This window comes from Oncorhynchus gorbuscha, linkage group LG16 (genome assembly GCF_021184085.1).
Source record: "Oncorhynchus gorbuscha isolate QuinsamMale2020 ecotype Even-year linkage group LG16, OgorEven_v1.0, whole genome shotgun sequence".
NCBI lineage: Eukaryota > Metazoa > Chordata > Actinopteri > Salmoniformes > Salmonidae > Oncorhynchus > Oncorhynchus gorbuscha.
Genome location: NC_060188.1, coordinates 56,739,247 through 56,756,703, shown reverse-complemented (window position 1 = coordinate 56,756,703; position 17,457 = coordinate 56,739,247). Strand labels below are relative to the sequence as shown.

Sequence of the window (17,457 nt, the reverse complement as noted above, 5' to 3'; positions counted from 1 at the left end):
AGAAGGGGAGGGAGCTGCCTACATCTTAGAAGAGTGTTCAAACATTGTACCTGGCTTAGCAGAGGAGCCACAGACACACAGACAGGAAGAGCGATAGAATGAGCAGACTAGTTATATATCTAAAGGGCAGAGAAGCTCTTGGTGTGCTAACGCTAATGGTGGCGATGTTATTTAAATGGAAGGATGGTCACTTCCTTCTTTAGACTAATCAGACAACATGCAGCAGTGATCATTAATGTTACAGTGATCAATCCCCTAATAAAATGCGCGCTGCATGCTGCACTGCTTTGACATAAAAATAAATAATGTCTGTAAAGCCCAATCGGAAGTTTCCACTCTAAATTAAACGCACGGCAAACTGTGGGGGCCGATGCTAAATGCACAGTGGTGTGAATATTGCTGATGAATACATGCGTTCATTGGAAGGAAATTAGAGGGAAATAGTAGAGGCAGTAGAGGGGAAACCTGTTTCTCGCAGGCGGAGGTTAGTCAATGGAACTCTAATAAGGATCGAGGCAGTGAGCAGAGTCAGTGACTGTCTCTCTGTATCACATCCCTTTAACTAATAACAGTACATCAGTAGCTCCTTGTCACTACACCGGTTCTCTCTACAGAGTGATGACGCAGCACTAAGCAGTGGTAAGACCAAGCAGACATAGAGGGACATCGGGGGTAGAGAGAGAGACACACCACATACTGCCGGCATACTCACTAAGGGCTGCACTTGTTGAAGGAATGAAGGTTGGTGTCACTGACGAAACTGCAAGATGGTGAAAACATGGTGAGAGGTGCCCGTGATTGCCCAGAGAGGGCAGTGCTAGTCGTTAGTGTTAGACGACTGGCTGTTCTGATGGCAGAGCACCACCTCGGTACACATCAGTCATCTACTGGCACCAACACACCACAGAGCGTAATTTTGACTTTGACATAAGGCTTATGCTGAGCAGCATGAAACACCTCACGAACAAGAGCACTTTAAAATCATGATGTACGGGACAACATCACATTCATAATATGAATATGTCATATCACAGGTCTTTTCATGCCATTATCTGAGATGCTTCTTACCATGGAATGTAGAGCAGTGTATTTTACTGTGTTTTTATCAGTAAAATCAGCTGGAATCTACATTGTACAGCAATAAACTAAAGTTTCACCCCAAAAATGATTCTTATCTTCATTAGGAACACCAGCAGGTAGCACATGTACTGCCCCGTAAATTCTAAATACATAATTGGCTTCCCCACATTCCCCACACAATTCCTAAGGGCAGATGAGTTTTCACAAGGCTTGTTTAAAGCAGGTAGAATAGCTGTTTGTCATTGTTCGACAATCATCAATAGAATTGAACCCACTTTATCAACAAACTAATTTCATTCCAACTAAGCTGATTTCTCAAGATAATCACGAGTCATTACCCACAAGGTAGGTGTCCTTGTAAGAACCACAGATCTGTACAAAGACTCATGATGACTCAATGAAAAATCTATCATTGTTTGTCAGCTGAAAAGAGTGAGATTAGAAATTATTCTCTTGTATGACACACATCGTGTTATTAGTGACAAAAGCATATTGTGTAAGGGAACCATAAAATAGACTATCAGTGTACAAATCAGCCTAGTTTGCTTTGTACACAAGTGGGGGTAGAACTGTCTAAGGTAACCGGAGTTTTTGTTCCAGAGGTGTCAGGCCTTCCTTAGATACACACACACGAGGTGAGAAATGTTATGGCAGACAAAGACACTAAAGTGATGAAAGCAACATTGACTGAACGCTTGGTAGAACACAGTCAATTTAAAAGGAGAATCGTTTTAATTTGAAAGTAGTGCAGTATTGCAGAAAGCAATAATCCACTCCACAAATCTTTGAAAAAAAGCATGTCCACTTTTGACATGATATTTGCAAGAACCGCTCAAAAGCCTTCGACTTTGCAAAGAAGCATCACACTGCTTGACTCCCTGTAAACTCTCATCAGTTCAGAAACAGAAGTACAATCAGAAACTCACAATAGAGTTGTTTCACCGGTGAGAAGTTGAGTGATAATCCGTCTTGCATGAGCAGGCCAGCAACTTTGTCTGGCAATGCGCAGATATTGCAAATGACATATTTGTGGTAAATTCCAGGGAAGATATGTTTTGAGAAAATGGGAAAAAATACTTAAGAAATTTTATTTAACCTTTTAATTATTAATAGGGATTAGGACATTTTGGCTAGCTAGATAAGAACCAATTTAATAGCCTCCCGAGTGGTGCAGAGTTCTAAGGCACAGCATCACAGTGCTGAGGCACCACAACCAGCAGTGACCGGGAGTCCCAATTGGCCCAGCGCCGACCAAGTCAGGTAGGGGAGCTCTAACGACTTCTTGTGGGCGCCTGCAAGCTGACTTCGGTCGTCAGACTTCTGGGTTTAGAAGCAGCATGTCTTGACTTACCCCTTTCCCGAGACCATTGGGGAATTGCAGTGATGAGACAAGGTCGTATCTACCAATTGGATATACCGAAAATGATGTAAGATTACAAAAAAAGAACAAGAAAAAATTACCAATTTAAAAAATGTCTGCGCAATTGCATAAAAGCTAAGAGGCAGCCAAGGTATTTATAGCCAAGTTTCTGCGGTGCCCCAGCCAAGGCACCTAAATCATGGTAGAAGTGTTTCTGAAAAACCAATTAGTTGAAAAATGTCAAGAGAGGCTGAGACATCCCTAGAAAGGCGTACTCACTGTCCAATTACGTCAGGTCACCAGCTGGACTGCTGCTCATTATGCTGCCAGTGATCTCCTTTTGCCCAGCCTGAGTGTGCAGGGAGCATTTTGTGTGGTAGCTGCTGTTGTACATGTAATTTCAAGTGCGGTTGCTGATGTTAGAACAGTCGAATTCAGGGGTCTCCAAACTTCCGTCACCACCTCAGCCTCGATCACCATGGCTGGCTCACTGGTGACTCCACCTACAGAGTTAAAGAGCTCCTCATCCATGCCACCTACAATGTTGTTCTCAGGGCTATTGCCATGGGTCACAGGGTCTCTGTTGCCTTGGCTGGTGTGGTCATGGCAACAAGGAGGGGCCCTGCTACAGAAACAGCTGTGATACTGTACCTTGGACATTCGTGCTGCCCTCTGTAGGTTGTTAGGACCTCAATACATGGGGTAGTGTCCTCTGTCTTCGACATGGTGCCTATGACTACACCTCCCTGGTCCTCAGCTGTACTCTCTTTGGTTGAAATGTCCTGGGGTTCTGGTAAGTTACAGCAACCTCAAGCATTGGGTCAGCCCTCAGGGAATCATCATATCCCTTTGCAGGTTATATGGACACCTGGGTCACTATATTTCTAAATTAAGACTTGTCTTCTGTCCTCAACTGATGAATACACTGTGTAGAATGGTTTTATGTCATTTATCAGATGCTCTTATCCAGAGTGAGTGCATACATTTTCATGCTGGTACACCGCGGGAATGGAAATCACAACCCTGATGTTGCAAGCGCCATGCTCTACCAACTGAGCCACACGGGAACCTAGTACAATGGCATGACACAAATGTACATGTGAGCACTCACTAGGACCTTTCTTGTAGTCCCTACTATGACATACACGCCTGCACACACAACCTAATTAAAGGAGATGAGTTAACTTGTATAACCCGAATACATCTACTTAGAGCAATACTTTGAAATAATTCCTCAATTAAATGTAATTTAACATCAACTGCTTTGGACTACATTTACAAGTTGTCCCTTCCACTCGAAATAGTATAGTAACTGCATACAGCAATAGAGAAGACTAAAGTTGATGACATCCCTGGGCTCCTGGTTATTCACGCAGGCCCTGATCAATGTTAAGTGAGTGTTGAGTGTTCGGACCATTATCCCACCAATCACCTCTCCCATCCAGACGGGTTCACCTCCACTACAAAAACAGATGATGCGATCCATCTCCTCCAAGAGAATCCGTATCATTTAGAGATATGGTCTTTGTTGCGCTTCTCTGCCTTCTGTATCAGACTCTTATGAGGGGAAAAATAGGCTTCTCAGTAATGGGGCCTCACACTGTCATGGCTGAACAGAGATGCTATAAACCCAGAGGAAAAGCAGATTGTCTGGCGAATTAGGGATGCCTTAATAACGGCAACAAACTATCAGCCGAGGCTGAATCCTGTCTGTTGCCGATTTCTCAAGTTACATTAAAATTGTTCCGCATTAACCATGAGTCATCATTGCGGCTCAGGCCTTTGTTTGTAAATGCTACTGTATTAGCAATGACACTCTCCCAGCATGTTGTTATTTCTACTTATGTTCATACTAATTACTGCGTATATGTACAATTGGCTAAGGGATGAGTGACTATTAGCAGTCAATCAGGGGTCAATCAGTTCACTGTACAAAGGGAAAGGGGACAAGTCACAGGGGAGAAGCAAGTACTATAAATGATCTATGGAACTATGGAATTGCTATGGTACATGGTCACTCACTTATTATAAATTCAATGTCTATGTTAAGAAACTACAACAACTAAGACAAACCTGAGTCCACGTTAGAGTAATGAAATGGTATGCCACCTGGAAAGGTTTATGAGACAAGAGATATTGCGTGAGTATTTGCTTGAAGGCAAAAAATTCTCTACCAAAATGCCCCAATCAAAAGGTTGAAGCAATGGTCAAGTAAATTCTTAATGCAATGACATAACAGACCAAATTCCATTGTTGAAAGTAAATGCATCTACACCAGTTTCCCAACTCCAGTCCTTGAATACACCTCAACAGAACACATTTTATTTGTTGCACTGGAAAAACATACCTGGTTCAACTCATCGAGGGATTGACCAGGGTAAACATTTGGGGGTTGGGGGTACTCGAGGACTGAAGTTGGGAAACACTTTATCTACACTACTACTACCACCAATAGTTAATTCAGTATTTTTTTTACAAAGATTTCAGAAATGAATGTTTCAAATAAATGGATGAAATGAAAACAAAGACAAAGAAAAGGGATGAGAACTTACTTGTGAAAGCATAGCCTGAGAAGTCAAAGTGAACAAAAAGAGATGGGTAAACATGAATAACAAAATCAGTAGAAATAGAAACAATGAGAACAGAATGGTAGAAGTTGACTGTCCTGTCACTTCAGAATTGACTATGAACCATGACCGACAGTGATAATAGGATAGTTCACTTTTGTATATATATATATATATATATATATATATATATATATATATATATATATATATATATATATATATATATATATATATATATATATATATATATATAACCAGTAAAAAAGAAGCAAGTATTCTAAATTTAGAGAACTCAATAAAAATACCTAATCAATGTACTTTATCATCAATTAGGCATGTTAAAGGGCACCTGCACCACTTTTTGATTTCATATTCCTCATCTCCAGCACCAAACCAGTGGTTACATTTGTAAAAATGGCACGTTTCAATGATCTATGGTTAAAAAGATAAGAAACGTCCTAAAAAATACTTCTTTGTGAAATCACAGGGTAGGATTATTATTATTTTTTTAAAACAGGGATTTTCAAAACCTGGAAAGGGTTTCTAGCTAGAGGGAGGTTTTTTTCTTGATTCCCACATCACCGCGAATCTCAGTGTTTGAAAATCACTTAATTAAAAAAAACAAAAAATACGCTGTTTTCATATATGTAAACACTGGTTTGATTCTGGAGATAATGAATATGGGGTTGAAAAGTTGCTCTTTAAGGATCCTGGATAGACTTAAAATAATGTCACTGTACTTTTAAGCTAAGAAAACATCCAGAGCATTATGAAATCACTGTTTATCTGATTTTTAAAAAAGGTACTCAATGCTCCAAATTACGAAGTAATAACAGGACAAGGCATCCCTCTAGACTTCAGACTGAAAAAAGGGTAAATCCAAGTGGCAGCTAAGGGTGACTGCTGCAGAAGCAGAAGGTTTAAAGCACAGATGGAAGCGTGGCAAGAAGCAGAACCGAATCAGACTGATTCATGCCTTAAATACAATGTGTTCAATCAGAAAGGAATAAACCTTTATAACTAGCCAGCACAGCAACTTCAAGCAGCATGACTGGCAAACTAGGAGGGAGAAGAGAAAAGATGGGGTGGCTATTCCATTCCAACGCTCTAATTCCTTCAGCACCTGTGTTTTGGGATGGCTATGGCAGTGTGTGAATCTCGCCAGATTAATATTATGCTATTTCATTAAGCAGCTCTTCCAAGTTTTTTCCACTTATTTCATTTGTGTAAAGTGGCCTTAATAAAACAGCCAAAAAGAGGAGCAATTATAAACTAATCAGGAAGTACATTTGTCTCTCACTATGCCCGTGCTACTCTAGAAGTATAACAATATTTTCACTGCCTGACTTTTGGATTTTTCCGTAGCGAGAATGTACAGAAACAACCTCTTCGTACTCGTGACGGCATCTGAGATTCAGAATAACAAACCCTCAGTGTTGACTTATCTGAAGATACCATTATTCCATACGATAGTCCATTACATTGGCAAATGTATAATGTATGGTTTTATTCCAAATTCACTATGCTTTAGAAGTTTAAGAATTTCCAGGAGTGATGCTTCAGTGATGGTTGTGTAGTAAGTGATGCTTCGAAGTGATGTTCACACAAAACTCCTTTCAATCAATTATTAGGTAGTAGCATTCACTGATCCATCAAATATCTGTCGAGAGAAAATCTCAAAATGACAAAGGATTATGCTCTGATAACTTCAGTTGTCCTCATGAAGAACCGTGACAAACACACAGACACTATGGTCACAAGGAGCAGTGTGTGGGGAGGGGGTACAGAAACTAGGATTGCACCCCCCTTTCACCCTCCATTATATGAAGCACTAGGTCCCTAGCCCTCCTTCCCCAACCCTTCCATGCAAACAGACACGCAGTCTAGGGTCAGTTGGCAATGCATCCCCGGAGTGGAGTGGCTGGTCTATCAGAGAGATCGGAAGGGGGACGCATTATGCCTTTGGCGCAGGGGGCTTGGGGTGGTCGTGGCTGGATGGCTAGACTGCACTAGGTGGTGATGGGAAGGAAAAGCATTACGGTCAGGTGAGTGCTGTCGCTCTGCAGGAGGGGCAGGGAAGAAGGGAGGGAGCAGGAGGGAACAGGGAAGGAGGGAGGCACTTACGGACTGGCTCAGTCTTGAAGTTCTGGGGAGGGCTGCTCTCGCCCTCGCCCTTGCCGTTGATGGCGGACATCTTGACCTCATAGAAGGTCTCGGGCTTCAGGCCAACGATGGTGATCATGCTCAGGCCTGTTGGAGGAAAAAGGGTTTTAGAAAGCTCCATTAAAGCTACTCATCACGGACCCAGTCACCCGGCTGGCTGATGAAACCCATGTCTTGGATGGTTCTAGGAAGAGTAATGCGATGGTAGGGCCTGTGCTAAAAACAGCAGAGGACAGGACAGAGTGCTGGCTGTTATTTTGATCTCCTCTCTTTCCAGGAGCAAGGCAGTGTGGTGGAGAAGATTGTGAGCGGAGAGGGGGTGTGATGGCGTGACTGTTTCTTGTTTATGAGCGAGCGTGGAGGCTCGTCCTCGTTTGTTTGAGTGAGTGTGTGGGGAGGTGTATTGCTTGACCCTGTGTGTGTGGGGGCGAGGGTGTGCGAGAAAGTCATATGTTGAGGTTGGTTATGTTTGTTTCTGTGTATGTATGTGTGTATTTTCTAGTCCATAAGTAGATTTTTTTCCACAACAAGCAGGACATTCTCCAAACACCCGACAGGGCCGACATCCCCATTTTTTGCAAGAGGAAACAAAGCAGGTACAGAGGTCAAAGAGCCGATGCGTCGTGAGGACCCGGAGAAGGCGAGTGGGAAAGCTGCAGTTACCGTCAATACTACTCGCCAACGTGCAATCATTGGACAATAAATTATACGAGGTACGATCACGAATATCCTACCAACGGGACATCAAATCGTGGCTGAATGACGACATGCATATTCACTTAGCGGGACATACGCTGACCCGGCACGATAGAACAGCACACTACGGTAAGACGAGGGGGGGGCGGTCTGTGCATATTTGTAAACAACAGCTGGTGCATGAAATCTAAGGAAGTCTCTAGATTTTGCTCGCCTGAAGTAGATTACATTGTAATAAATTTCAGGCCACACTACTCGTCTAGAGAGTTTTCAGCTATACTTTCGTGGCTTTACCACCACAGCCAGATGCTGGCACTAAGACCGCACTCAGCCAGCTACATAAGGAAATAAGCAAACAGGAAACCACTCACCCAGAGGCGGCTGTCCTAGTGGCCGGAGACTTTAATGCAGGGAAACTTAAATCAGTTCTACCAAATTTCTATCAACATGTTAAATGAGCAACGAGAGGGGAAAAAAATTATAGATTGCCTGTACTCCACACACAGAGACGTGTACAAAGCTCTCCCTCGCCCTCCATTTAGTAAATCCGACCACAACTGTATCCTCCTGATTTCTGCTTACAAGTAAAAATGAAAGTAGGAAGCATCCATGACTCCGTCAATAAAAAAAAGTGGTCAGATGAAGCAGATGCTAAACTACAGGACTGTTTAGCTATCACAGACTGGAACATGTTCCGGGATTCTTCCAATGGCATTGAGGAGTACACTGGCTTTATCAATAAGTGCATCGAGGACGTCGTCCCCACAGTGACTGTACGTACATACCCCAACCAGAAACCATGGATTAAAGGCAACATTCACACTGAGCTAAAGGGTAGAGCTGCCGCTTTCAAGTTGCGGGAATCTAACCCGGAAGCTTACAAGAAATCCTGCTATGCCCTGCGACGAACCATCAAACAGGCAAAGCGTCAATACAGGGCTAAGATTGAATCATACTACACCGGCTCCGACGCTCGTCTTATGTGGCAGTGCTTGCAAACTATTACAGACTACAAAGGGAAGCACAGCTGCAAGCTGCCCAGCGACACAAGCCTACCAGACGAGCTAAATCACTTCTATACTCGCTTCGAGGCAAGCAACACTGAGGCATGCATGAGAGCATCAGCTGTTCCGGACGACTGTGTGATCACGCTCATCGTAGCTGGCATGAGTAAGACCTTAAAAACAGGTCAACATACACACCACCCGATGTCACAGGAAGGCCATAAAGATCATCAAGGACAACAACCACCCGAGCCACTGCCTGTTCACCCCGTTTATCATCCAGAAGGCGAGGTCAGTACAGGTGCATCAAAGCTGGGACCAAGAGACTGAAAAACAGCTTCTATCTCAAGGCCATCAGACTGTTAAACAGCCACCACTAACATCTGCCAACACACTGACTCAACTCCAGCCACTTAAATAATGGGAATTGATGGGAATTGATGTAAAATATATCACTAGCCACTTTAAACATTGCTACTTAATAATGTTTACATACCCTACATTGTTTATCTCATATGTATACGTATATACTGTACTCTATATCATCCTCTGCATCTTTATGTAATACATGTATCACTAGCCACTAAACTATGCCACTTTGTTTACATACTCATCTCATATGTATATACTGTACTCGATACCATCTACTGCATCTTGCCTATGCCGTTCTGTACCATCACTCATTCATGTATCTTTATGTACATATTCTTTATCCCTTTACACTTGTGTGTATAAGGTAGTAGTTTTGGAATTGTTAACTAGATTACTGCATTGTCGGAACTAGAAGCACAAGCATTTCGCTACACTCACATTAACATCTGCTAACCATGTGTATGTGACAAATACAATTTGATTTGAAGGCTGTGTGGCCAGACCGATTACCAGGACATGTGCTCCAGGCATGTGCTGACCAACTGGTAGGTGTCTTCACTGACATTTTCATCATTTCCCTGGTTGAGTCTGTAATACCAATGTTTCAAGCAGACCACCATAGTCCCTGTGTCCAAGAACACAAAGGCAACCTGCCTAAATGACTACAGACCCGTAGCACTCAAGTCTGTAGCCATGAAATGCTTTGAAAGGCTGGTAATGGCTCACATCAACACCATTTTCCCAGAAACCCTAGACCCACTCCATTTTGCAACCGCCCAAACAGATCCACAGATGATGCGATCTCTATTGCACTACAAACTGCCCTTTCCCACCTCGACAAAAGGAGCACTTATGTGAGAATGCAATTCATTGACTACAGTTCAGCGTTGAACACCATAGTGCCCTCACATCTCATCACTAAGCTAAGGATCCTGGGACTAAACACCTCCCTCTGCAACTAGATCCTGGACTTTCTGATGGGCAGCCACCAGGTGGTGAGGGTATGTAGCAACACATCTGCCACGCTGATCCTCAACACTGGAGCTCCCCAGGGGTGCGTGCTCAGTCCCCTCCTGTACTCCCTGGCCAGGCACGACTCCAACACCATCATTAAGTTTGCAGACGACACAACAGTGGTGGGCCTGATCACCGACAACAACGAGGCAGCCATTAGGGAGGAGGTCAGAGACCTGGACGGGTGGTGCCAGAATATCAACCAATCCCTCAATGTAACCAAGACAGAGGAGATAATTGTGGACTACAGGAAAGGAGGACCGAGCACGCCCCCATTCTCATCAACAGGGCAGTAGAAGCAGGTTGAGCGCTTCAAGTTCCTTGATGTCCACATCAACAACAAATTCGAATGGTCCAAACACACCAAAACCGTCGTGAAGAGGGCACGACAAAGCCTATTCCCCCTCAGGAAACTAAAAAGATTTGGCATGGGTCCTGAGATCCTCAAAGGTTTCTACAGCTGCAACATTGGTACGGAATTGCTCGGCCTCTGACCGCAAGGCACTACAGAGGGTAGTGCGTATGACCCAGTACATCACTGGGGCTAAGCTGCTGGCCATCCAGGACCTCTACACCAGGCGGTGTCAGAGGAAAGCCCTAAAAATTCAAAATGTCAAAGACCTCAGCCACCCCAGTCATAGACTGTTCTCTCTACTACCGCATGGCAAGCGGTACCGGAGTGCCAAGTCTAGGACAAAAAAGCTTCTCAACAGTTTTTATCCCCAAGCCATAAGACTCCTGAACAGGTAATCAAATGGCTACCCGGACTATTTGCATTGTGCGCCCCCCACCCCCAACAACCCCTCTTTTACACTGCTGCTACTCTCTGTTTATCATATATGCACACTCACTTTAACTATACATTCATGTACATACTACCTCAATTGGGCCGACCAACCAGTGCTCCCGCACATTGGCTAAATGGGCTATTAGCATTGTGTCCCGCCACCCACCAACCCGTCTTTTACACTACTGCTACTCCCTGTTTATCATATACGGTATGCATAGTCACTTTAACCATATCTACATGCTACCTCAAACAGCCTGACTAACCGGTGTATGTATGTAGTCTTTTTACTGTTGTTTTATTTCTTTACTTACCCATTGTTCTCCTAATACCTTTTTTGCACTATTGATTAGAGCCTGTAAGTAAGCATTTCACTGTAAGGTCTACTTGTTGTATTCGGCGCACGTGACAAATAAACTTTGATTTTATTTGATATCTGCGTGCATTTGTCGGCAGGCCTTACACCGTGTGATTGTGTGCTGGCATGGCGTTATGTGTGTGTCTGCAGAATTGCAGTAACTTGTGTGTGAACCAAGTTGTTTTAAGTTTGTGTGCTTCTGTGCTAGAAGGGATTCCTGTGTGTGTGTGTGTGTGTGTGTGTGTGTGTGTGTGTGTCAGCCAGCTCTTTCGTGTGTGTGTGTGTCAGCCAGCTCTTTCGTGTGTGCGTGTGTCAGGCTGGGCTCAAGGCTGACAGAACAGCTTGTCAACAATCTGCTGACATATCCCATGTGAGCATGGATAAGACAGACAGACACAGTGCCACATATACTCGACAGGAAGGAGGGCCTGTCAGCCCCTGACAGATTGGTTATTTAGTGCATCTTTGTGTTTGTCGTCATTTTGGCTGAATCACTGTGCTGACAATTAAATTCTAATATCAACCCCAACAGCTCACATAGGTTTTGATATTTTATTTACATGTTATTTATCCCATTGAGATGGATTTGTCTCTTCCAAGAAAACACTGGCTAAGACTCAATATGAAAGGTATTAATAATGCTCTGACACTAGGTTATGTTTCAACAAACGGACCTTATTCAGAACTGAAAGCTGACGTTCACATTTCAACCATCTGGCATAAACTAGTCTACTTGGAGTCCTACTGGCAATGTCATTTTGTGGTGGGCTGCTCAGTGTGTCTGTCTGTGTGTGTGTCTGTGTGTGTACAACTCACCCTCCTCTGCATCATACTCCCTGCCGGTCCAGTCATCACCCTGCATGCGCCACTCTGCCCGGTACTTGAGGATGGAAACGCCTCCGCTGGCATCGGGCTCCTCAAACTCCACAACGGCGGTGCTGGAGAAGGGCTCCACTCGCTCGATGGCGGGTGCCGACGGCACATCTACACAACACCACAGAGACGTACAGGTTCAATCCTGTCCCTCGAGTCCCACGGGATATGCAGCCAATCAGACTCAAGGATTCAACCAATCATATAAAGAGAAATGTGCCTGGATTCATCCAGTCAAAAGGCCATATATGAAGAGATCAGCCAATCACGGTTTTAAGGTTTTGGAAGTCCCATGATACTACAGGCAACGGGAGCTACATGTGAAATGATGTCCCAACTGCAAGGGAATTATCCAAATTACATCTTCCAAATTATATTGGCAAGAACATGTTGGGGTGATATTCTGAGACACATGGTTTACTGACACTGGACACAGGGAAACAATTGTAACAGCCAAATCTGCCATATCTTTTCTCAACTGGCTTTAAAAAATGTAAGAATGGTTCTTCCATTGGTGCACTCACAAGCACAGTGCAACTTCACTAACAAATGTGTTAAAGTGGCAGTCACCACTGTGTTGCAGATGAATAAAATAACGCTTGTCCAACTACCCTTGACGTCTGTACTGCTTTATAGTCCACCAAAATAGCAGTCTTAAATGTGTACTTAACGCCAAAATGTCTTTGTAAACGCCCTGGAAATTACACCCATTATGTTTTTAAATCACAATTGCATTTCACCTTAACAACTGAAAAGTAACTGATCTGGAAGTTAAAAGCCCTATGCTGACCTCCTGATGTGAAGTAAAATCGAGACCAAACTTCTGAACTGTTCCAGAAATAATTGGTTGAAGCTGCTTAAGGTGTGCTAACGACACTGTGTGGCTGTACTATATGCACCTTCCATTGAACTAAAATACAAACTTTCTATTGCCATATTTGTTCAGCTATACAGTATCAAATGATTTAATAATGAACACATATGAATCATCTGAAGGGAAATCCGTGTACAGTATCACAGAGTAAGCCCTGTTGACTGACCTGCTGGGATCAGGAGGAACTCCTTGGACTCTGCTCCGATCATGTTGGTAGCTGTGCAGTTGTAGCTTCCAAAGTCATTCTGGGAATCTGGGGTGACCTGGAAGAAGATTAATTTTTTTCCTTCAATGATCTGATTTACCCCAGATGGTCTTGTTGATTACTGAGGATCTCATCGCCATGGTGCTAGCAGCGCTCTTTGTTCCTCACCGCTGGCGTACGTCTTGCTCGAAAATGATCGAGTAACAGGGGCAGTGGGCCCCTCTGGTGGAACCATTAACCAGGCATCTTAAGGTAAATGTGCTAGCGGGTCATACAGGCCTCTGCCACAGAGAGCGTTCTAGGTTCAGGGGACACTGGGCATGAAACCCACTTTTGAATGGGCACACTCACTGCCTGAGATTCTGCACAGAAGGTTATGCATGCTGACTGTGTCCACCCAGGTCCTGGGAACAGACTCAATGCTTGCATACCAAATGGCACCCTATTCTCATTATAAAGCTTAGAATACTTAGAATATTGGGCTCTGGTCAAGAGTAGTGAACTATATAGGGGATAGGGTGCAATTTGGGACGCAACCATTGACTGTGGTTTCCCAACAAGTTTCACGTGTGCTTTTATAAATGCCGGGATTAGGACCCGGGTCTCCCACGGCTGACGCCACCGTCAAGGATTTTTATAACTTAACCAAGATCGACCACAGCCTGTCGTTTCCAATGGGAACAGATGAGTCATAGTGGGCAGAACAAAGCACGAGCTAGTGAGAACCTATTGGCCCGTTTTAGCATGCATCTGCCCATTAGAGAACACCTACTCTGTGAAGTGTGCAATAACTCAATTCGCCTTTGCACTCCTAAACAACGCAATTTAATCCAATCTGTTCATAGCAGATTTTAGTTTTGGGAATAAAAGAAAACTGTATTGAGAGCCTTTAGTGTGGTGCAGCGGTCTAAGGCACTGCATTGCATGCAATGCTAGGGGCATTATTACAGACCTGGGTTCATTTCCCGGGCTGTGCAAACAAACGGCCGTGGCCGGGAATCAGTTGAATGGTGTTTCCTCTGATACATTGGTGCGGCTGGTTTATGAGTTAAGCTGGCAGGTGTTATGAGCGCGGTTAGGTGGGTCATGTTTCGAAGGACGCATGACTCCACCTTCGCAGCGATGCTCTCTCTACAAAGCTTGTATTGAGATCAAATGTTTCATCAATGAGAAAACTTGCAGAATGTCAGTCAAAATCCATCTTCTACCACTGCTGGGCATCCTCTCACTATGATATTTGGTAGTAAGTGGATGCCTCACATTTATACTTCCAGTGAAATATCTGTCTCATTCTTCTCTGTGCCAATGTCTTGACCACCCGCCCAAGAGGGCCAACACTAATGTTTAAGTTGCAGGCAGGGCTACCTCATCACATGACCATGAGCAACTATGACTGACGCATGTCCGCTAAACTTTCACAAGCTTTTTCACATTTTAATGTCAACTAGGGCTGTCAAACATTTCAAATGTAATCTAGTTTATCGCAGGATTTGCTGTGATTAATCACAAATGTATAATTTGCTCAAACTGAGCTGTAATTTCTATTTAAATTAATACAAAAAGCATTATAAGAATATTGCAGTTTTTATTTTGTCCAAAGTAACAACTAGAAAAATCTGGTAAATTGACAAGCACACTTTCTTTAACCTCAAAGTCAACTTGTTTTGTCATCACATTGTTGTTTCTAGTTGTACAGATTATGTATGTTGGATGTTTTCAGTGTATTTTAAACGCTTTCAGACAATGCGCAAAAAAAAACATGTGTGCACTAACTTGAGTTAATTGGATTAACTTACAGCACAAATTCTTACATGTTAAAAAGGATAAATAGGGAAACACATAGCCTTCGCTTTTCTGTTTGTCTTCCAACAGTTACTGACCAATGTATGAAGAGAGGTGTGCGCCTGCAGCAGTAACACATCCGAATGGATGGCTCAGAAATACAAAATAATCATTTTTAACACACTAGAATTATTATACTCAGGTTAGCTAAGTTACCTTAACAGAATTACATTACAAATAGCAATTGCATTGCTACAGCAATATGTTAACACTACCTCTTCACATGTGAGGAGAATAACACTATTTCACCAAAACATGTGAACCTGCAATTCCACACGTGAAAGTGAGATTTTCACATGAGTTTTCAAATGTGAATGTTCTTTACATGTGAAACTGCAAATTACACATATGAAACTGCAAATTAGATTTACACAGATGAAAGTTCTTAACATGTGAAACAGCAATTCACATGTGTGGTGAACTCTAAATTAAAAATACGTGACATTTAAATACAACATGTGAAAATTAGATTTTGACATTCGTTTTTTTTAAACAATGTGTTTCTGGAGCTCTCAAGTGAGAAAAAAAGTGAACTTTCATGTGCCTTAATATTCAACTTGTAGGTGATCTGTAATTAAAACGTTTTTAGGATCCTTCCTGGCTAGCCTTGAATGGCTAAGATAATGGAGGGGCTGGTCATGCTGCGAGATGGGTTCTGATTGTTTTACTATGCCACAGGCTACTGTCTATAACAGGCAGGTGTCACGACTTCTGCCGAAGTTAGTGCCTCTCCTTGTTCGGGCGGCGTTCGGCGGTCGTCGTCACCGGCTTTCTAGCTGCCACCGATCTAGGTTTCTTTTTCTTTTTCTATTTGTTTTGTCTTGATTGTACACACTTGGTTCCCATTACGTTATAATTATTTACCCTATTTAACCCTCTGATTCCCAATATGTTTTGTGCGTGATTGTTCCTTGTTGAGTGTTAGTAGACTTCTGTGTTATGGTGTGTTTCCCTCTGTGGAATTTTATGGTTGTTTCTTTTCGAGTAAAGTACGTTATTTTACTCAGTTCTGTGTCCTGAGCATGACTCCATCCTCACCGCTGCACACTGACACTTGACAGCAGGGGTCTCCAACAGGTAGATCTCAATCTACCAGTAGCTCACAGCCCACATATGAGTGGCTCGCCAAGCAATTCTGAAAGGACATGCATTTTCTACATGTGTCCCTTTGCAAACTTTCTTAAACAAGCTCCTGGTTACCTTCCAAACAAAGCCACATTGGCATTACCACACACCTGGTTAGCCACTATTGCCTTAAAAAGCCAAACGTAACAAATCTGCCAATTAATATCCAGCAGGTCCGTCTGTTTTGTGTACGCATTTGTCTATCACTCAGTATGTAGCCAGTTAGGAATGCTAGTAATGATAAACATCTAGACAGAAAGACTTTCTGCAAAAACCTTCTCAATTAAATGTTAACTGCAAAGTGGGCTTACATGACAGAAAGATATGATTTTTTGTATCAATTGGGTGGTCATCATTTTGCAAACTCTGCCATGACATGTGCTGCAGCAGTAGGCTGCAACGTCCCTAGACTGACACATTCCTCTCTTTCTAAATGGGAAATTAAATGGGAATGACACTCAAATATTTTTGGTTTAGACCTCAAAATTGGTCTTCTGATGTGATTTAAGCATTGACATGGACCCATTTTTTGTTGTTTCTCTATGAATAATTGTAATATTGAGAGTCAAAAACAAAAACATTTCAGCTAGGAAAAATAAAACAGAAAACACAATTCTGGAAAATACAAAAGATAATTTGATAGGGCCCCTTAGAGTTGTTTATTAACCATTATTTTACCAGGTATATTGACAGAAAAAACATCGCTTGTACACCAAGGACCCAGAGAAGAGGAGAATGTGCCTATTTGAAAGCTATAAAATATATTTTAAGGATAAATGTTTTCAAGTCGCTCTCATGCTAGAAAAGGTTGGAGACCCCTGGTCTATAACATAATTGGGGGCTTCACTGATCAGCAGGGTACCGGAGATTTTTTGAAAAGATGATAGCAATGTCACTGAACAACTGTCATTGAACCAGACAATGCAGAGTTTTCTGATGACAGTGATGGGGAAGAAAGGAAGATCAACAGTTTTGGCCAACATTAAACCTAACTAGCTAGCTAATGTTAGTTGCTTGGTATCTAATGCCAGCTTATGTTATAAATCGGATCTCATTTAGTCAGAAATCCATTTGTATTGCTAAACTGTATGGGTTGGGATTATGGTTCATGAACTTCTTTAGCTATCTAGCTTG

At 42.7% G+C, this 17,457-nt stretch overlaps 1 protein-coding gene across 16 annotated transcripts in view; it reads right to left on the bottom strand.

The window, feature by feature from the left end:
- ncam1a (neural cell adhesion molecule 1a) overlaps nt 1-17,457 on the bottom strand; it is a 307,622-nt gene that overhangs the window by 29,348 nt on the left and 260,817 nt on the right. For 7 of the 16 annotated variants that reach the window (XM_046307019.1, XM_046307018.1, XM_046307020.1 and 4 more), the window contains 3 exons: nt 13,318-13,414; nt 12,221-12,388; nt 7,135-7,260 (listed from right to left, as the gene is read on the bottom strand). In XM_046307019.1, the coding sequence (XP_046162975.1) occupies nt 7,135-7,260; nt 12,221-12,388; nt 13,318-13,414 (391 nt within the window). Of the gene's footprint in view, nt 1-712; nt 761-4,513; nt 4,550-4,992; nt 5,008-7,134; nt 7,261-12,220; nt 12,389-13,317; nt 13,415-17,457 lie in introns of all 16 variants that reach the window. The other 9 variants (XM_046307011.1, XM_046307013.1, XM_046307025.1 and 6 more) reach the window with 4 other exon arrangements.